General features: G+C 31.4%; 1 protein-coding gene across 1 annotated transcript in view; it reads left to right on the top strand.

The window, feature by feature from the left end:
• Positions 1–22983, top strand: part of LOC149775657 (uncharacterized) — a 64056-nt gene that overhangs the window by 8129 nt on the left and 32944 nt on the right. The window contains exons 2-3 of the mRNA XM_089944480.1: positions 51–324; positions 10890–11019. Coding sequence (XP_089800606.1) covers positions 93–324; positions 10890–11019 — 362 coding nt within the window. The 5' untranslated portion in view covers positions 51–92. The remainder of the gene's footprint in view (positions 1–50; positions 325–10889; positions 11020–22983) is intronic.

The raw sequence follows: 22983 nt of genomic DNA, 5'->3' as shown, positions 1-22983 counted from the left end.
TTTGATCAGGAATTCATTTTTTATCAGTTACATTTACTATTTATTTATAGCTGAAGACTGCAGTTTTCACATTGACTTATTTTGACATCAGTATGGCTAGTGCTCACCCAGACAGTGAAAGCGATGATGAGTTTCAGAATAAAAGGAATTCTCGGCCTAAGAGAACAGTTCGTGGAATTCGTGGACTTGCCAAGAAGAGTTTTGCAGACGTTAATCATCCAGACTTGGTTTCCAAAGCACCGATGTATTCAACACAAGTGATAAGGTGCTTTGACAACCTGGAGACCAACAAAGAGTTTATCTTGGCAGCTGCTGAAAATTCAGGTATATCAGTAATTTTAAACAGTAATTTACATAGAGAGAGATTCTGGGCAATTCTATCTTACTTTCACACACTATCTTTTCTACCAGATTGCTAAGATCAAAGTGGAATACAGTTTGTGTTGTTTTACAATATTTATTACATTAGCTATTGCACGTCCTAGTACAGGAGTGATAAATGAAAGTTTCAAGATAAATATATTAAAAAAATGTTGTTTTTTTAAAACTGTAAAAACAATGGGATGAGCAAGTTTAAAGGAAAGTTTGAACATTAAAAAAAAACGAAAGTATTTAAAAACAATTGGATCCCACCTCGAGTTTGAACTCATGGCCTGTTTGGCAGCCTGAACACACAGACAAATGTGGGTGTTTTTATATTTGATTGTGTGGGGCCCACATTAGTGGAAAGTGATACACAGTCTGCGTTGTTTTCTAATATATATAACATTGGGTGGAGCCCACATTAGTGGGAAGTCATACATAGCCTGCATTGTTTTCTAATAGTTATTACATTTGTTGGAGTCCACATTTGTGACAGAAGTTTGTTAAGGTTTTAGTTCTACTTTTTTTTGTTCATTTGTATAAATTACCAAAACCCCTTGATAGATTCACATCATAGTTTACATAAGTCATTAATAATAATAATAAGGACTTTGTAAAGCGCCTAATCTTTAGAAGCTCTACGCGCTTTTCAATATTAGACACCTATAACATAAAAACCATATAATGATATTATTACAAAAATCAAACACTATGAAATTAGAAAACAAAAAAAAATGCTGTAAATATTTAAGGTAGGGAACATTATTAGGTCTTTAAGTTTCTTCTTGCAGTCGAAATAAGTGAGTTTTAAGAGCACTCTTGAATAGGATCACTGTGAATTTGTGTCTAAGTTCAGTGGGCAATTCATTCCACGTTGCTGTGCCCTGGTATGCAAAAGAACGTACAAATGACTTCACTTTCGTAGTGGGAATAATGAGTATATGATTGACAGAAGATGAGCGTACGTATCTTGTTGGTGTTTACACATGGGTGAGGTCGGATAGGTATGTTGGGCTGGAGTCCGTCAGTGAAACGTAGCACAGAGAACAAATTTTGTGTTTGATTCTGGATCGAATGGATAGCCAGTGTAGGGTACAGAGCAGCGGGAGGTATGCTGTGATCAGGGTACTCTAAGGATGATCCGAGCAGCTCTATTTTGAACTTTTTGAAGTTTCTGAAGTAGATATTGAAATGAACCCGACAGAATTGAGTTACAATAGTCCAGGCTTGAAAGTACTAATGAACACACAAGTGTTTTAGAGGCATCAACTGAAAGATATTTACGAAAATTATGAAGTTTAAGACAATTCAATATGTTACCTGCTAGTGTGCTTCCTTTAATTTGGAGTCAAGGTCCCAGTCATAGAAAATTTGTGTTAAGGTTTGGTTAACGTTTGTCCATTTCCTTATATTTCCTGCAATACCTACTCACTTATCAGTCAAATCCAACTGCAAACTGCACAGACCCAGATCTGTTGTCGCATAATGTGCTGGCAGATCTGGGTCTGTGCAGTTTATTAGGAGTAATCACTAGAACAAACATCATAGACCATGATCTGCAGGTGCATTATGCTGTGGCAGAGATCAGGATCCTTATTGTTTCCAATTTGATTCTACTTATAAGCAAGTATATAAGGTAAACCCATGGATGGATTTTGCTTATATCTGGGGTTAATGAGGATGTAGTGGAGACAATTCATTATATGATGTGCTCTCACTCCTTCATTCTTGGGCTTGTGGTCAGCCTTATAAAATTTGCGTTAACGTTTGACTCAAGGTTGTTGGGTTGTTTTTTTTGTTTTTTTTTCATTTCCTTGTATCTCCTAATCCCTTTGATGGGCTTTGTTCATGCATCAGGTGTATCATTATGAAGCTGGGACAGTTCATTCTGTGACATACTCTCTCCTACAAGGTCACATGTTTAACACTATTGCAGGCCAGCCTTACATATTGACATGTAGCTTGAAGCATTGGTTTCAGATCTTAAATGGAATGGAGGAGAAATGGGAAATTGTCATCCCTTCTATTATATATTATGAAACGATAAGAGCCCCATGTTTGGTGACTGGTTTATTGAACTACATGAAGACAAGTTAATTTTGTCAAAATTTTTAAATCAACCCTTTTGTAAATATCTTTAAATGATAGAATTTTTAACCAAATCGTCTTAAGGCGTTTAGGTTGGTTGAAAAATCTTGTTTATTGGCACACATAATTTCAGGGTTAAACTTTTTTTGTAACAAGATAAGGTGCCAAAACTTTGCATTTATTGGGTTTTTTCATACTGTGATAGGAATTGTTTACTTTGTATAACATGCACACATATTACTCTAGAATTCTTTGGAATTATAGGTTTGAAAGGAAACAAAATTATGTATGCTCATTATATTGTTTCCATGTAGCAACATAATGCAGGTCAGCAAAGTTAGAATTTGTATTCTGTACATTGAAATGGCTTTAAATGCCAATTTATGGGAATATAGTCAAATTTGTTTTGTGTGACTCATTTTGTGGTGTTGTACATGAACATCTTTTCTGACATATATGTTTTGGAGAGTCTTAAAAGAGAAACATCTTCAGATTTGGAAAATGCATGTTTTATAATCCAAAATGTTCTTTAATTCCATTCATTAATGGTCATATGTTAACCTTGAAAAAATTAATTTCATCCTGGAAAAGACCTGGAAATTTATATTTCAAAAGCGTGGGTACTATGTAAATAATATGAATAGTAATGGACCTAGAATTGAGCCTTGTATGAGTCCATCTCTGATTTTTCCAGGTTAAGATAGCATTTTATTTATATAAACATGTGTTCTCTCATTTAAGTAAAATAAACCATCTTGGTAAATTTTCAGTTTCTTCAAAAGAATTTCATGATTCACCATGTCATAAGCTTTCCTGAAATCTACAAATACAGATCCCATTATTCTACCTTGATCAAGTGCTTGAAGTCATTTATCAGTTACTGAGATTAAAGCAGTCTCACATAATTGTTTCTGTCTAAGGTCTGATTGGTTACTATGAAAATCATTTGTTGGGTTAAATAAAATATGATATGAACAAGTCATGGACATTTTTTCAATCAATTTTGACAAGACTTATAATATCGAAATTGGTCAGTAATTATCTGCTCCTTCCTTAGAACCCGTTTTATGAATAGTTGGTACTTTTGCAGTTTTGCTTATATTGGAGATGGATGAGGTTGCAATACTTAAAGGAGACCAGAAATAAAACTTTTCCTTTTATGTATGTACTTCTTTACAAATTTTAATTAGACTGTAATGTTTATAAATTAAATATAGGTGGGTAGTGCTTATATTGCACTGAAGATACCACGATTCCATAATTGCTGAGTTTTTCCAAGCTTTGGTAAGACAACAGATCATGTTGTCCCGAGACGCAATACTAGCCAGTCCTCTAATACAAACAAACAATGCGAGCGAGACAGACAGGAGGAGACCAGTTTTGGGTTGCACATGTGCTCATAACTATATCTATTGAATTGTGTGTTAACAATGTGTTTATGACCTGACAGCAGAGAAGTACAATAGTAAAAAGGTGCTCGTATTTCATATTTTGGAATTTTAAAAAAAGCAATGTAATTTTAAAATAAATACTTATGCATTGTGTGCTGTGCAAAAATGTGATAAGGATTAAGTGATGGTGCCCAATGTAAAAGTTAAAAATTTACCACAATGCAATAAATTCATTTAAGAAGGATCAGGTCCAATCATATTATATGTAAATGACATATTCATTACCTACCCCCAACACACATACATACACACACCACCTAAGGACTAACATCTTGAAAATATACTTCCAGCACAGAATCACTGAGAGATAATACTGAATTCTGGGCGAAGAGACTAGAATGGGGACCAACTTGTGCGTGAAACAATATCCATTACCGGGTAGTTGTAAAAGGCATTGAGAACGGTTTTCATCGGTCGTGACTTATGCATTAGTTTTTCACACACACCCCACCTTCCCACAAATAAATCTGCAAAACAGAAGTCATAAGTAATTAATTTAAACTTTAAGAAGCTTCCTTCTTAGGATTCAATTACAGTGTATTTTACATGCAGGCTACAGTTAGAGTACACCTCTCCCTCAATAACTCATGCACAATGGGGTCCACAAACATAGACTGCACTATAAACGAGGCACCAGTCACCGAGGGACCTCCAAAAATTGAAAAAAATCATTTTGACATCGAGAAAACGGGGGGGGGGGGCATTAGGGAACTGGGCTGTTTATTGACTGAATCCTCATTTTACAATCACGTCGATATTAATTTTTAATAACAAGCTTTTTCTAATGAAGTTGTTTGTTATTCTGTTTAAATAACATTTATTTTCAAAATGTCCATCATATTAAAGATCGTTCCAAATGGTTTCAGCAACCATCACATGTATGCAAAAAAATCTGTGTATGACATCACTGCTTTTGTTTTCTTGATGAGTCTGTTTCCCATATTGGTGTTTAATATTATCCTGCCAAATCAGGATTTCACAGAGCAAGGAACTAGACTAACTGTTGATACACCACCAAACAAGAAATCCTTTTTTCAAAAAGATGCAACATTTATTTCAAGAGACAATTGTCTACGTCAAAACTCAATTTTTATATATTCAGTTAGTACAATATTGATGTGATTTCATTGGAAGTAGTAATGAAAACTTCTTATCATCCTTGAGGATATCTCTAGGTGCCAGTTGAAGAATTCTCTGAAACTCGCTTGCCCACAATGGTCCGTATCTGTGAAATCAAGCTCTTTATTTTATGAAGTATTCATTTCGCTTGGCTACCTTGTTATCCTTGATCATATTTATGAAATAGTCTGTTAATTTAAGGTAGTTTGTGTTACATACACAGTAACATTTATAAGTGTTTGACTGATCAAATGAAATGAGTTCACCCAACATGCAACTGGGGCCTCTAGATCGTAAGTTTGTAGGATTTTCATGCCTTTTAACTTTTCTTTTATTCCACCTCCTTTATTTGACTAAGACATAATTAATGTGGTAATACAATAGAGGCCAGCTTTTAATTCAGTGCAACAATACAATAAAAACTTCCTCAAGTCAGTATCAAAACACTGCACTTAATTAGGTTCTCAGAGAAATGCTCATGGACATAGCTGTTACGGTAGATTGGCAGATTTTGCATTTAATTACAAGAGGACACATTGTATTTATGATGTTGTTGTTGTAGGGTTTAACGCCATTTTTCAGCACCCTTTAGGCTATACATGTCAGCCAGTATTTATGGTGGAGGAAGAACCCGGGAAAACCCCGGAAAGAACCACCGACCCATGAGAAGCTACTGGCAAGCTTTCTCACATACCCACATTGGCTGAATCCGAGACTCGTACCCACACAGAGGTGAGATGGCAGTGATCCATAACGGACAGCGCTTTAGACCAATCGGCCACTCAGGGCCCCCAGCATAGGCATTGGTAGAAATATTTTTATTTCAAGTTGCTTGACAGTTCCTCCAAGTAGTTCAAGAGGAGTTGTGATAACAAACTTGTGCTAATAATTGGATGAATGGATGGCTGACAGCCAAGAAATCATCAGAAAAGTGCTTCTGGTCAAAGACCATCAATGCCGACATACAACCTGGACCTCTAGATCATAAGTTTTTCATGCCTTTTAACTTTTCTTTTATTCCACCTCCTTTATTTGACTCAAAAGACATAATTAACATGATAATACAAGGGAGGCCAGCTTTTAATTCAGTGCAACAATACAATAAAAACTTCCTCAAGTCAGTTATCAAAACACAGTTGGCACTTAATTAGGTTCTCTGAGAAATGCTCGCGGACAAAGCTGTTACAGTAGATTGATGCATTTTACGTTTAATTACAAGAAGAAATATTGCATTTATGACAATTACACTTAAAAGGAACTAAAATATAGAACTAGTGCACAAATTTCAATTGATAAAAGAATTATTTAATTTGTATTTATTTATTAAAGTACTGCATCCAGTTGGCGTAAGTGACAGTTTCATTGATCAAAAATTTCCTTACATACCGTTAATTGCTGAATGTGGAAAGAAATTTTAAAGAAAATTGTATGACTTATTTTAAATTTGATATTTCAAAGTATTGATTAAATTTTCCACGTCCTATCTACCGTTTTTGACGATAAAATGAGCGATACATAAATGTTTCTGTTTCCAATTTTTATTGTGATTTTCTTCAAGTTCATCAAATATGGGTCAATATTTAGAGTATTTTCTGGTTTAAAAAAAGGGAGCCACACCTGACCCCACATTATAAGCAGGTGCGTGAGTTATCAAGAGAGTGGTTTATTGACAAATCTGAAAGTATATACATGTCTGGTATAAACAGTTTATGTATTGTATTGGTCAGTGCTCAAAAAAAATTCTTTAGGCACAGGCCCTAGGCTGATGACTTAAATAAACTCACTAGCCCTGACTGAAATTCCACAGGCCCGGACAGTTTATACCTGTCAACTCTCAAGCCACGAGAAAAACCTCCCAATTTTTGGGGTATTTCCACACCTACCGAGTCCCAATCTCATGATATCTCCAGATTTATCGCAGAGAACTCCCAGTTATTACATTATGTCTGTCAATTTCCACTTCTCAGAAGAAAAAACAACAAACCATGCATAAATAAATATAATGTATGCAATCCGCAGATATCATATTCTATTTTATCACTTGTGAATATTGATGTGACGAAATAATTAATATCATATCACAGTTTTTATTCTTCAGTTAACAGAATGTTATGATTAAACATAATTCATGTAAATTTTTGATTTTTTGAAACACTGCAACAGTACTGTAGTATTAAAAAAAATTAAAGAAATAAAATTGTCACCAATTAGCTTCAATATCATGAATAATCACTGTGAATGCTCTGTAATTTTCTCGGCAAACAAAATGGCATCTCCATTTCCGCCAAAGAAACTCAGTTAACACCTGACATTCCTCTACCGTATATGTAAAGTTTAATTACCATGATTAAATTAAAAGATGGATTTTAAAATGTATCTGTTGAATTAAACAGTAGTGGTTGAAAGTTACATTTTCTGTGTCGAGGTTTTAGATTGTGTCATTTGGTAGAAATTTCAATGTCATGCTTCAAGAATTCCTAATTTACATATTGGTTCAACGGGTTTATGTTGAAAATTCCATTTCAGAAGTTGAGTATTTAGATTTCATCTGCTGAATTACACACTGCTCGTTGAAAATTTGATATCCAATGTCGAGTATTTAGATTGTATTTTCTGAATTACACTGCGGTTGTTGAAATTTTAATGCCATAAGTTGAGAGTTTCAGTTTAACATGTTGAATCATATTGATTGTGCTGAAAGTTCCGTTTCATATGTTTAGTTTTCATATTGTATCTGTTGAATTACACTGCGGTGATTGGACATTTTATTGTGCTTGTCAGAATTGTAAGTTTTATATGGTGAAATGATGTGTTAGTGTTAAAAGTAACATTACACAATGTCCAGTTTAACAATTCAAAGTAATATAGAGTATTAAGATACATTATTCGTGTATTCAATTATGAGACGCCATTACATTTCATGCATTTACAGTTTGTAAGTTACCATTTACATGTCAAGAATTACTATGAATTTCTTCATTAGATGTCGCTTTCGCATTATTTTTAAACAAGGAGGCTGCTTATCATTGCTGAGAAATTCAACAGATGAAATATAAATACTCACCATATGAAATGGAACTTTCATCCCAAACAGTTACATTCATTGTGTGAAATAGAGATTCTCAACATATGATATTGAAATTTCAGCCACCACTGTGTAATTTAAAATATAGAAATGTCAACATAGGGAATAGAAATTTAAACCACCATCTTGAAATTGGAACTTTAGGGACATGAAATTTGATCCAACACATGATATTGGATTTCTCGACATAGGTTATCAAAATTTCAACTGTAGCTTTCTCATTAGACCAGCTTTTTTCTGCTATGGCACCTCATAGCATTATTTATTTGCCAATCAATTTCTGGTGCTTACATACACACTCAGTCGAACATGGTTTCTTTGAAGTATGTCCGAAGGACAATCCTTTTCACAAGATAAATGCAAGGATAAGGATTAACTGTTAATTAGTCACACTGGCTTTATTGCTTGTGTATTTAAATCAAAACTTTAGCTATTTTGCAGTTTAGCTACAGCTGACTAGAATATGACAAAAGGGGCTTGTCCTGGGGGATAATAAGGCATATCACAGGGAGAAATGGCACGTCCCGTGGGCATTGGGGCAAGGGTCAATAGTCGGATCCCCCTCCCACACACAGTTTCTATTGTCAGCCATTATTTGTGAAATTTTGATTATATACATGACCTCTTTTCTTTTAATCGCTGTTATTTTAACAGCCCAAGGGATAGTTTTATATCAGTTCCAATCATTACAGATTACCATTTATACATACTACAGTACATGTAACAGGCTAAAAAAAAATTTTTAATTTGTATTTTTTTATAAAGATTACTGAAAGTATTGTTTTCTCGAAACACGACAGGTTTAGAATCTTCTTTTTAGCAAAGCTTGCATTTGATTAAAATCAAATCTCAATTTCATCTAGGACAGTGATGATTTGATTTAGATTGTGCCGTTTTAAGGCATGTACATGTATGTCAACATCTTGAAAATACATTTGCTCATTTCACCAGCACGATCAAAGTTTCCTCAGGCAAACAATTTTTGTTTCAACAAGCCCGACGGGCACCTCACTTTGAATATGGGATGGACCCGAGCTAAAATCAGAGGGGCCCTGGGTGTCGGGCTATCATTTTTTTAGCACTGCTGGTGTAGATGAAATCTGAATTGATTGTTGCATTTTGTGGTCACTTACTCTGCCTTCTGCCTATTTTTGTAACTCACATTTAACACTTTTCGCAGGATCTAAAATATCCAACAGTATGTCTGGAACAGCGCCAACTTTTAGTCTAGGCCTAGCATTTGCGTATCCAAGAGGTGCCATTATTTCAGGATCCCTCTCATAACATTCCTTTGAGAAATGTAATGAGCACAGAGTGCTGTATGGTGTTGCTTTGAAATCAACTCGCTTGTAAGAATGTATCAATAGTTTCTTTATGCCTTTATCTTTTTTGGAAGAGATAAAAAGATGTTGTTCACAGGCTTTTCTGAATGTGATATTACACCCATAAGCAATGCAAAACGGCATTGTCTTTTGCTCTAGCACTCTATGTTGGGATGCAGGAGTTGCTACTATGATGTAACTTCCCAAAAATAACCAAATAAGCATGGAAAGTTTGCATACAAGGTCATGGAAATTCAGCTCCTAACAGATATTCCAATATTTAAATATTGGCATTACGGTCGCAGATGATACTTCAGAATAAGGTTTTCTTCTATAGTGCTTTATTATTATTCTATATTTCCATTGGTTTCTGGTCTCCTTTAAATTGATTATGAATGTTATGCTATCTGAAATGGCTGAGGCAGATGTTTTTAAGAGTTGTGGACCAATCTGATCAAGTCCTATAGCTTTTTTGGTATCAAGTTTAACATTATACTGGTGGGATAGAGAAACATACCTCTCTAGGAATTTTGCTGTTGCAGAACTTTTTCAGTTCCATAAAGTTGTTTTCTATCTCTGGTTTATTTAACTTTGTGGATATCTTGATGAAAAAATCATTGAAAACATTTGTAATGTTGGTGTCATCAGCGACAAAGGTGTAATTTACCAAAAGTGAGTGAATTCCATTGGTCTGATATTTTTATATACCCCAACGAGTTAATCGAAAACGTTCAAAATAGAATTTGAGTAGCTGTTTTTGTTTTCATGTTTTGATTGGTAATAAGTATTCTTACCTGTACTTGTTATTTAATTTTTCCTTACATTATAGGTTGCATGGCTTCCGATAACTTTGAATTGGTCTCATGTTTTCTTGGCATCTAGGATTTTTCTAGTAAGTTAATTATGTTGGATTTCATACATTACCACTGTACATTCAGTGGTGCTTGTTTAGAGACTACATCCATAAATACGTTAGAGCATCCACCTCGGATGTGGGAGGTTGTAGGTTCAAACTCTGGCCAAGACATACCAAAGACTTATAATAAGAATGGTACTTGCAACTGCCTCGCTTGGCGCTCATCATTAAGAGGTTAGTGCTAGGACTGGTCAGCTAGGTGTCATGATAATGTGACTGAGTGGGACATCATGCTGCATGTCTACATCGTAGCAATATGACTGAAAAATTGTTATAGCTACATGAAAAATCCAAATCACACTCACACACACATGCCATATATCAGTATGCTTGTGAACAAATAGAAAATTCATGGTATTATACAGTAGCCCATTGGGCTACCAGACATAGATATTTTGGTATCCCAGATCCAGCATTCTTGTTGCTCATTTGGTGCTGTGCTGCATATTTGCCACACCCAGACGTATAAAATCTGTATAATATTCATAAGATTAAGATTGATATATGTATGTTACTTAGTGTTTTTTGTTATTGTTTTCCTCCAGATGTTGAAGATGATATTGGTACATCTTGTGTGAAAACCAAGAAAGGAAAGGAATTTGCAGAGGAGTCTGAAGTTGATAAGTTGCTGTATATTAGTGATGATGAAGATCAAATCCAGTATACAACACCAGAGTATGTTGATTTCAAGTGACCACTAAGCTTAGAGTACAGAGTGCTCTGACCCATAACATTTTTAGAAGTAGTGCAATTTTAATTTTAATTTTTACAAAAGTTTGGAGATGAAGCTGAATATTTAAAAATGTTTTTGATGATGTAGACTTTGATTCAAGGTAAAGAGTTACAGTACATCCTTAATCAGTCATTTAGACTTTGATTCAAGGTAAAGAGTTACAGTACATCCTTAATCAATCATTTAGACTTTGATTCAAGGTAAAGAGTTACAGTACACATTTAATCAATCATTTAGACTTTCATTCAAGGTAAAGAGTTACAGTACACATTTAATCAATCATTTAGACTTTGATTCGAGGTAAAGTGTTACAGTACATCCTTAATCAATCATTTAGACTTTGATTCAGGGTAAAGAGAGTACACATTTAATCAATCATTAGAGTTTGATTCAAGATAAAGAGTTACAGTACACATTTAATCAATCATTTAAACTTTGATTCAAGGTAACGAGTTACAGTACACATTTAATCAATCATTTAGACTTTCATTCACGGTAAAGAGTTACAGTACACATTTAATCAATCATTTAGACTTTAGTTCAAGGTAAAGTGTTACAGTACACATTTAATCAATCATTTAGACTTTAGTTCAAGGTAAAGTGTTACAGTACACATTTAATCAATCATTTAGACTTTGATTCACGGTAAAGTGTTACAGTACACATTTAATCAATCATTTAGACTTTGATTAAAGGTAAAGAGTTACATTACACGTTTAATCAGTCATTTAGACTTTGATTCAAGGTAAAGTGTTACAGTACATCCTTAATCAATCATATAGACTTTGATTCAAGGTAAAGAGTTACAGTACACATTTAATCAATCATTTAGACTTTGATTCAAGTAAAGTGTTACAGTACACATTTAATCAATCATTTAGACTTTGATTCGAGGTAAAGTGTTACAGTACATCCTTAATCAATCATTTAGACTTTGATTCACGGTAAAGAGTTACAGTACACATTTAATCAATCATTTAGACTTTAGTTCAAGGTAAAGTGTTACAGTACACATTTAATCAATCATTTAGACTTTCATTCACGGTAAAGAGTTACAGTACATCCTTAATCAATCATTTAGACTTTGATTCAAGGTAAAGTGTTACAGTACACATTTAATCAATCATTAGAGTTTGATTCAAGATAAAGAGGTACAGTACACATTTAATCAATCATTTAGACTTTGATTCAAGGTAAAGTGTTACAGTACACATTTAATCAATCATTTAGACTTTGATTCAAGATAAAGAGTTACAGTACACATTTAATCAATCATTAGAGTTTGATTCAAGATAAAGAGTTACAGTACACATTTAATAAATCATTTAGACTTAAGTTCAAGGTAAAGTGTTACAGTACACATTTAATCAATCATTTTGACTTTGATTCAAGTAAAGTGTTACAGTACACATTTAATCAATCATTTAGACTTTAGTTCAAGGTAAAGAGTTACAGTACACATTTAATCAATCATTTTGACTTTGATTCAAGGTAAAGTGTTGCAGTACACATTTAATCAATCATTTAGACTTTGATTCAAGGTAAAGAGTTACAGTACACATTTAATCAATCATTAGAGTTTCATTCAAGATAAAGAGTTACAGTACACATTTAATCAATCATTAGAGTTTGATTCAAGATAAAGAGTTACAGTACACATTTAATCAATCATTAGAGTTTGATTCAAGATAAAGAGTCACAGTACACATTTAATCAATCATTTAGACTTAAGTTCAAGGTAAAGTGTTACAGTACACATTTAATCAATCATTTAAACTTTGATTCAAGGTAAAGTGTTACAGTACACATTTAATCAATCATTTAGACTTTCATTCACGGTAAAGAGTTACAGTACACATTTAATCAATCATTTAGACTTTGATTCAAGATAAAGAGTTACAGTACACATTTAATCAATCATTTAGACTTTGATTCAAGGTAAAGTGTTACAGTACACATTTAATCAATCATTTAGACTTTGATTCAAGATAAAGAGTTACAGTACACATTTAATCAATCATTTAGACTTAAGTTCAAGGTAAAGTGTTACAGTACACATTTAATCAATCATTTTGACTTTGATTCAAGTAAAGTGTTACAGTACACATTTAATCAATCATTTAGACTTTAGTTCAAGGTAAAGTGTTACAGTACACATTTAATCAATCATTTTGACTTTGATTCAAGGTAAAGTGTTGCAGTACACATTTAATCAATCATTTAGACTTTGATTCAAGGTAAAGAGTTACAGTACACATTTAATCAATCATTAGAGTTTCATTCAAGATAAAGAGTTACAGTACACATTTAATCAATCATTAGAGTTTGATTCAAGATAAAGAGTTACAGTACACATTTAATCAATCATTAGAGTTTGATTCAAGATAAAGAGTTACAGTACACATTTAATCAATCATTAGAGTTTGATTCAAGATAAACAGTCACAGTACACATTTAATCAATCATTTAGACTTAAGTTCAAGGTAAAGTGTTACAGTACACATTTAATCAATCATTTAGACTTTCATTCACGGTAAAGAGTTACAGTACACATTTAATCAATCATTTAGACTTTCATTCACGGTAAAGAGTTACAGTACACATTTAATCAATCATTTAGACTTTAGTTCAAGGTAAAGTGTTACAGTACACATTTAATCAATCATTTAGACTTTGATTCACGGTAAAGTGTTACAGTACACATTTAATCAATCATTTAGACTTTGATTAAAGGTAAAGAGTTACACTACACATTTAATCAGTCATTTAGACTTTGATTCAAGGTAAAGTGTTACAATACATCCTTAATCAATCATTTAGACTTTGATTCAAGGTAAAGAGTTACAGTACACATTTAATCAATCATTTAGACTTTCATTCATGGTAAAGAGTTACAGTACACATTTAATCAATTATTTAGACTTTGATTCAAGGTAAAGAGTTACAGTACACATTTAATCAATCATTTAGACTTTGATTCAAGGTAAAGAGTTACAGTACACATTTAATCAATCATTTAGACTTAAGTTCAAGGTAAAGTGTTACAGTACACATTTAATCAATCATTTAGACTTTGATTCAAGGTAAAGAGTTAGAGTACACATTTAATCAATCATTAGAGTTTGATTCAAGTAAAGTGTTACAGTACACATTTAATCAATCATTAGAGTTTGATTCAAGATAAAGTGTTACAGTACACATTTAATCAATCATTAGAGTTTGATTCAAGGTAAAGTGTTACAGTACATCCTTAATCAATCATTTAGACTTTGATTCTAGGTAAAGAGTTAGAGTACACATTTAATCAATCATTAGAGTTTGATTCAAGATAAAGAGTTACAGTACACATTTAATCAATCATTAGAGTTTGATTCAAGATAAAGAGTTACAGTACACATTTAATCAATCATTAGAGTTTGATTCAAGGTAAAGTGTTACAGTACATCCTTATCAATCATTTAGACTTTGATTCAAGGTAAAGAGTTACAGTACACATTTAATCAATCATTAGAGTTTGATTCAAGATAAAGTGTTACAGTACACATTTAATCAATTATTTAGACTTTGATTCAAGGTAAAGTGTTACAGTACACATTTTGTCAATCATTTAGACTTTCATTCACAGTAAAGAGTTACAGTACACATTTAATCAATCATTTAGACTTTGATTCAAGGTAAAGTGTTACAGTACACATTTAATCAATCATTTAGACTTTTATTCAAGGTAAAGAGTTACAGTACACATTTAATCAATCATTTAGACTTTGATTCAAGGTAAAGAGTTACAGTACACATTTAATCAATCATTTAGACTTTCATTCACGGTAAAGAGTTACAGTACACATTTAATCAATCATTTAGACTTTGATTCACGGTAAAGAGTTACAGTACACATTTAATCAATCATTTAGACTTTGATTCACGGTAAAGAGTTACAGTACACATTTAATCAATCATTTAGACTTTGATTCAAGTAAAGTGTTACAGTACACATTTAATCAATCATTTAGACTTTGATTCACGGTAAAGAGTTACAGTACACATTTAATCAATCATTTAGACTTTCATTCACGGTAAAGAGTTACAGTACACATTTAATCAATCATTTAGACTTTGATTCAAGTAAAGTGTTACAGTACACATTTAATCAATCATTTAGACTTTCATTCACGGTAAAGAGTTACAGTACACATTTAATCAATCATTTAGACTTTGATTCAAGTAAAGTGTTACAGTACACATTTAATCAATCATTTAGACTTTGATTCAAGATAAAGTGTTACAGTACACATTTAATCAATCATTTAGACTTTGATTCAAGGTAAAGAGTTACAGTACACATTTAATCAATCATTTAGACTTAAGTTCAAGGTAAAGTGTTACAGTACACATTTAATCAATCATTAGACTTTGATTCAGGGTAAAGTGTTACAGTACACATTTAATCAATCATTTAGACTTTGATTCAAGATAAAGTGTTACAGTACACATTTAATCAATCATTTAGACTTTGATTCAGGTAAAGTGTTACAGTACACATTTAATCAATCATTTAGACTTTGATTCAAGATAAAGTGTTGCAGTACACATTTAATCAATCATTTAGACTTAAGATCAGGGTAAAGTGTTACAGTGCACATTTAATCAATCATTTAGACTTTCATTCACGGTAAAGAGTTACAGTACATCCTTAATCAATCATTTAGACTTTGATTCAAGTAAAGTGTTACAGTACACATTTAATCAATCATTTAGACTTTCATTCACGGTAAAGAGTTACAGTACATCCTTAATCAATCATTTAGACTTTGATTCAAGTAAAGTGTTACAGTACACATTTAATCAATCATTTAGACTTTCATTCACGGTAAAGAGTTCCAGTACATCCTTAATCAATCATTTAGACTTTGATTCAAGTAAAGTGTTGCAGTACACATTTAATCAATCATTTAGACTTTGATTCAAGGTAAAGTGTTACAGTACATCCTTAATCAATCATTTAGACTTTGATTCAAGGTAAAGAGTTACAGTACACATTTAATCAATCATTTAGACTTTGATTCAAGATAAAGTGTTACAGTACACATTTAATCAATCATTTAGACTTTGATTCACGGTAAAGTGTTACAGTACACATTTAATCAATCATTTAGACTTTGATTAAAGGTAAAGAGTTACACTACACATTTAATCAGTCATTTAGACTTTGATTCAAGGTAAAGTGTTACAATACATCCTTAATCAATCATTTAGACTTTGATTCAAGGTAAAGAGTTACAGTACACATTTAATCAATCATTTAGACTTTCATTCACGGTAAAGAGTTACAGTACACATTTAATCAATTATTTAGACTTTGATTCAAGGTGAAGAGTTACAGTACACATTTAATCAATCATTTAGACTTTGATTCAAGGTAAAGAGTTACAGTACACATTTAATCAATCATTTAGACTTAAGTTCAAGGTAAAGTGTTACAGTACACATTTAATCAATCATTTAGACTTTGATTCAAGGTAAAGAGTTAGAGTACACATTTAATCAATCATTAGAGTTTTATTCAAGTAAAGTGTTACAGTACACATTTAATCAATCATTAGAGTTTGATTCAAGATAAAGTGTTACAGTACACATTTAATCAATCATTAGAGTTTGATTCAAGGTAAAGTGTTACAGTACATCCTTAATCAATCATTTAGACTTTGATTCTAGGTAAAGAGTTAGAGTACACATTTAATCAATCATTAGAGTTTGATTCAAGATAAAGAGTTACAGTACACATTTAATCAATCATTAGAGTTTGATTCAAGATAAAGAGTTACAGTACACATTTAATCAATCATTAGAGTTTGATTCAAGGTAAAGTGTTACAGTACATCCTTATCAATCATTTAGACTTTGATTCAAGGTAAAGAGTTACAGTACACATTTAATCAATCATTAGAGTTTGATTCAAGATAAAGTGTTACAGTACACATTTAATCAATCATTTAGACTTTGATTCAAGGTAAAGTGTTACAGTACACATTTTGTCAATCATTTAGACTTTCATTCACAGTAAAGAGTTACAGTACACATTTAATCAATCATTTAGACTTTGATTCAAGGTAAAGTGTTACAGTACACATTTAATCAATCATTTAGACTTTTATTCAAGGTAAAGAGTTACAGTACACATTTAATCAATCATTTAGACTTTGATTCAAGGTAAAGAGTTACAGTACACATTTAATCAATCATTTAGACTTTGATTCACGGTAAAGAGTTACAGTACACATTTAATCAATCATTTAGACTTTCATTCACGGTAAAGAGTTACAGTACACATTTAATCAATCATTTAGACTTTCATTCACGGTAAAGAGTTACAGTACACATTTAATCAATCATTTAGACTTTGATTCAAGTAAAGTGTTACAGTACACATTTAATCAATCATTTAGACTTTGATTCACGGTAAAGAGTTACAGTACACATTTAATCAATCATTTAGACTTTCATTCACGGTAAAGAGTTACAGTACACATTTAATCAATCATTTAGACTTTGATTCAAGATAAAGTGTTACAGTACACATTTAATCAATCATTTAGACTTTCATTCACGGTAAAGAGTTACAGTACACATTTAATCAATCATTTAGACTTTCATTCACGGTAAAGAGTTACAGTACATCCTTACTCAATCATTTAGACTTTGATTCAAGATAAAGTGTTACAGTACACATTTAATCAATCATTTAGACTTTGATTCAAGATAAAGTGTTACAGTACACATTTAATCAATCATTTAGACTTTGATTCAGGGTAAAGTGTTACAGTACACATTTAATCAATCATTTAGACTTTGATTCAAGTAAAGTGTTACAGTACACATTTAATCAATCATTTAGACTTTGATTCAAGATAAAGTGTTACAGTACACATTTAATCAATCATTTAGACTTTGATTCAAGGTAAAGAGTTACAGTACACATTCAATCAATCATTTAGACTTAAGTTCAAGGTAAAGTGTTACAGTACACATTTAATCAATCATTAGACTTTGATTCAGGGTAAAGTGTTACAGTACACATTTAATCAATCATTTAGACTTTGATTCAAGATAAAGTGTTACAGTACACATTTAATCAATCATTTAGACTTAGATTCAAGTAAAGTGTTACAGTACACATTTAATCAATCATTTAGACTTTGATCCAAGATAAAGTGTTACAGTACACATTTAATCAATCATTTAGACTTAATATCAGGGTAAAGTGTTACAGTACACATTTAATCAATCATTTAGACTTTCATTCACGGTAAAGAGTTACAGTACATCCTTAATCAATCATTTAGACTTTGATTCAAGTAAAGTGTTACAGTACACATTTAATCAATCATTTAGACTTTCATTCACGGTAAAGAGTTACAGTACATCCTTAATCAATCATTTAGACTTTGATTCAAGTAAAGTGTTACAGTACACATTTAATCAATCATTTAGACTTTCATTCACGGTAAAGAGTTCCAGTACATCCTTAATCAATCATTTAGACTTTGATTCAAGTAAAGTGTTGCAGTACACATTTAATCAATCATTTAGACTTTGATTCAAGGTAAAGTGTTACAGTACATCCTTAATCAATCATTTAGACTTTGATTCAAGGTAAAGAGTTACAGTACACATTTAATCAATCATTTAGACTTTGATTCACGGTAAAGAGTTACAGTACATCCTTAATCAATCATTTAGACTTTGATTGAAGATAAAGTGTTACAGTACACATTTAATCAATCATTTAGACTTTGATTCAAGTAAAGTGTTACAGTACACATTTAATCAATCATTTAGTCTTAAGGTCAAGATAAAGTGTTACAGTACACATTTAATGAATCATTTAGACTTTCATTCACGGTAAAGAGTTACAGTACATCCTTAATCAATCATTTAGACTTTGATTCAAGTTAAAGAGTTACAGTACACATTTAATCAATCATTTAGACTTTCATTCACGGTAAAGAGTTACAGTACATCCTTAATCAATCATTTAGACTTTGATTCAAGATAAAGTGTTACAGTACACATTTAATCAATCATTTAGACTTTCATTCATGGTAAAGAGTTACAGTACACATTTAATCAATCATTTAGACTTTGATTCAAGGTAAAGAGTTACAGTACACATTTAATCAATCATTTAGACTTTCATTCACGGTAAAGAGTTACAGTACATCCTTAATCAATCATTTAGACTTTGATTCAAGTAAAGTGTTACAGTACACATTTAATCAATCATTTAGACTTTGATTCAAGTAAAGAGTTACAGTACACATTTAATCAATCATTTAGACTTTGATTCAAGATAAAGTGTTACAGTACACATTTAATCAATCATTTAGACTTTCATTCACGGTAAAGAGTTACAGTACACATTTAATCAATCATTTAGACTTTCATTCACGGTAAAGAGTTACAGTACATCCTTAATCAATCATTTAGACTTTGATTCAAGATAAAGTGTTACAGTACACATTTAATCAATCATTTAGACTTTGATTCAAGATAAAGTGTTACAGTACACATTTAATCAATCATTTAGACTTTGATTCAAGTAAAGTGTTACAGTACACATTTAATCAATCATTTAGACTTTGATTCAAGATAAAGTGTTACAGTACACATTTAATCAATCATTTAGACTTTGATTCAAGGTAAAGAGTTACAGTACACATTTAATCAATCATTTAGACTTAAGTTCAAGGTAAAGTGTTACAGTACACATTTAATCAATCATTAGACTTTGATTCAGGGTAAAGTGTTACAGTACACATTTAATCAATCATTTAGACTTTGATTCAAGATAAAGTGTTACAGTACACATTTAATCAATCATTTAGACTTTGATTCAAGTAAAGTGTTACAGTACACATTTAATCAATCATTTAGACTTTGATTCAAGATAAAGTGTTACAGTACACATTTAATCAATCATTTAGACTTAAGATCAGGGTAAAGTGTTACAGTACACATTTAATCAATCATTTAGACTTTCATTCATGGTAAAGAGTTACAGTACATCCTTAATCAATCATTTAGACTTTGATTCAAGTAAAGTGTTACAGTACACATTTAATCAATCATTTAGACTTTCATTCACAGTAAAGAGTTACAGTACATCCTTAATCAATCATTTAGACTTTGATTCAAGTAAAGTGTTACAGTACACATTTAATCAATCATTTAGACTTTCATTCACGGTAAAGAGTTCCAGTACATCCTTAATCAATCATTTAGACTTTGATTCAAGTAAAGTGTTGCAGTACACATTTAATCAATCATTTAGACTTTGATTCAAGGTAAAGTCTTACAGTACATCCTTAATCAATCATTTAGACTTTGATTCAAGGTAAAGAGTTACAGTACACATTTAATCAATCATTTAGACTTTGATTCAAGATAAAGTGTTACAGTACACATTTAATCAATCATTTAGACTTTGATTCACGGTAAAGAGTTACAGTACATCCTTAATCAATCATTTAGACTTTGATTCAAGGTAAAGAGTTACAGTACACATTTAATCAATCATTTAGACTTTGATTCACGGTAAAGAGTTACAGTACACATTTAATCAATCATTTAGACTTTCATTCACGGTAAAGAGTTACAGTACATCCTTAATCAATCATTTAGACTTTGATTCAAGTAAAGTGTTACAGTACACATTTAATCAATCATTTAGACTTTCATTCACGGTAAAGTGTTACAGTACACATTTAATCAATCATTTAGACTTTTATTCATGGTAAAGAGTTACAGTACACATTTAATCAATCATTTAGATTTTGATTCAAGTAAAGTGTTACAGTACACATTTAATCAATCATTTAGACTTTGATTCAAGGTAAAGAGTTACAGTACACATTTAATCAATCATTTAGACTTTCATTCACGGTAAAGAGTTACAGTACACATTTAATCAATCATTTAGACTTTCATTCACGGTAAAGAGTTACAGTACACATTTAATCAATCATTTAGACTTTGATTCAAGATAAAGTGTTACAGTACACATTTAATCAATCATTTAGACTTTGATTCAAGTAAAGTGTTACAGTACACATTTAATCAATCATTAGACTTTCATTCACGGTAAAGAGTTACAGTACACATTTAATCAATCATTTAGACTTTCATTCACGGTAAAGAGTTGCAGTACATCCTTAATCAATCATTTAGACTTTGATTCAAGATAAAGTGTTACAGTACACATTTTATCAATCATTTAGACTTAAGGTCAAGATAAAGTGTTACAGTACACATTTAATGAATCATTTAGACTTTCATTCACGGTAAAGAGTTACAGTACATCCTTAATCAATCATTTAGACTTTGATTCAAGTAAAGTGTTACAGTACACATTTAATCAATCATTTAGACTTTGATTCAAGTAAAGTGTTACAGTACACATTTAATCAATCATTTAGACTTTCATTCACGGTAAAGAGTTACAGTACACTTTTAATCAATCATTTAGACTTTGATTCAAGTAAAGTGTTACAGTACACATTTAATCAATCATTTAGACTTTGATTCAAGTAAAGTGTTACAGTACACATTTAATCAATCATTTAGACTTTGATTCAGGGTAAAGTGTTACAGTACATCCTTAATCAATCATTTAGACTTTGATTCAAGTAAAGTGTTACAGTACACATTTAATCAATCATTTAGACTTTGATTCAAGAAAAGTGTTACAGTACACATTTAATCAATCATTTAGACTTTTATTCAAGGTAAAGTGTTACAGTACACATTTAATCAATCATTTAGACTTTGATTCAAGTAATGTGTTACAGTACACATTTAATCAATCATTTAGACTTTGATTCAAGTAAAGTGTTACAGTACACATTGAATCAATCATTTAGACTTTGATTCAGGGTAAAGTGTGACAGTACATCCTTAATCAATCATTTAGACTTTGATTCAAGGTAAAGAGTTACAGTACACATTTAATCAATCATTTAGACTTTGATTCAAGTAAAGTGTTCAAGTGCACATTTAATCAATCATTTAGACTTTGATTCAGGGTAAAGTGTTACAGTACATCCTTAATCAATCATTTAGACTTTGATTCAAGGTAAAGAGTTACAGTACACATTTAATCAATCATTTAGACTTTGATTCAAGTAAAGTGTTACAGTACACATTTAATCAATCATTTAGACTTTGATTCAAGTAAAGTGTTACAGTACACATTGAATCAATCATTTAGACTTTGATTGAGGGTAAAGTGTGACAGTACATCCTTAATCAATCATTTAGACTTTGATTCAAGGTAAAGAGTTACAGTACACATTTAATCAATCATTTAGACTTTGATTCAAGTAAAGTGTTACAGTACACATTTGATCAATCATTTAGACTTTGATTCAGGGTAAAGTGTTACAGTACATCCTTAATCAATCATTTAGACTTTGATTCAAGGTAAAGTGTTACAGTACACATTTAATCAATCATTTAGACTTTGATTCAAGGTAAAGAGTTACAGTACACATTTAATCAATCATTTAGACTTTGATTCAAGGTAAAGAGTTACAGTACACATTTAATCAATTCATTTAGACTTTGATTCAAGTTAAAGAGTTACAGTACACATTTAATCAATCGTTGGAGTTTGATTCAAGATAAAGAGTTACAGTACACATTTAACCAATCATTTAGACTTAAGTTCAAGGTAAAGTGTTACAGTACACATTTAATCAATCATTTAGACTTAAGTTCAAGATAAAGTGTTACAGTACACATTTAATCAATCATTTAGACTTTGATTCAAGGTAAAGAGTTACAGTACACATTTAATCAATCATTAGACTTTGGTTCAGGGTAAAGTGTTACAGTACACATTTAATCAATCA

This window comes from Sinohyriopsis cumingii, chromosome 19, assembly GCF_028554795.1.
Source record: "Sinohyriopsis cumingii isolate HCF-2022 chromosome 19, ASM2855479v2, whole genome shotgun sequence".
In the NCBI taxonomy this organism is placed as follows: Eukaryota; Metazoa; Mollusca; class Bivalvia; order Unionida; family Unionidae; genus Sinohyriopsis; species Sinohyriopsis cumingii.
This window is presented reverse-complemented; position numbering and strand designations above follow the sequence as displayed.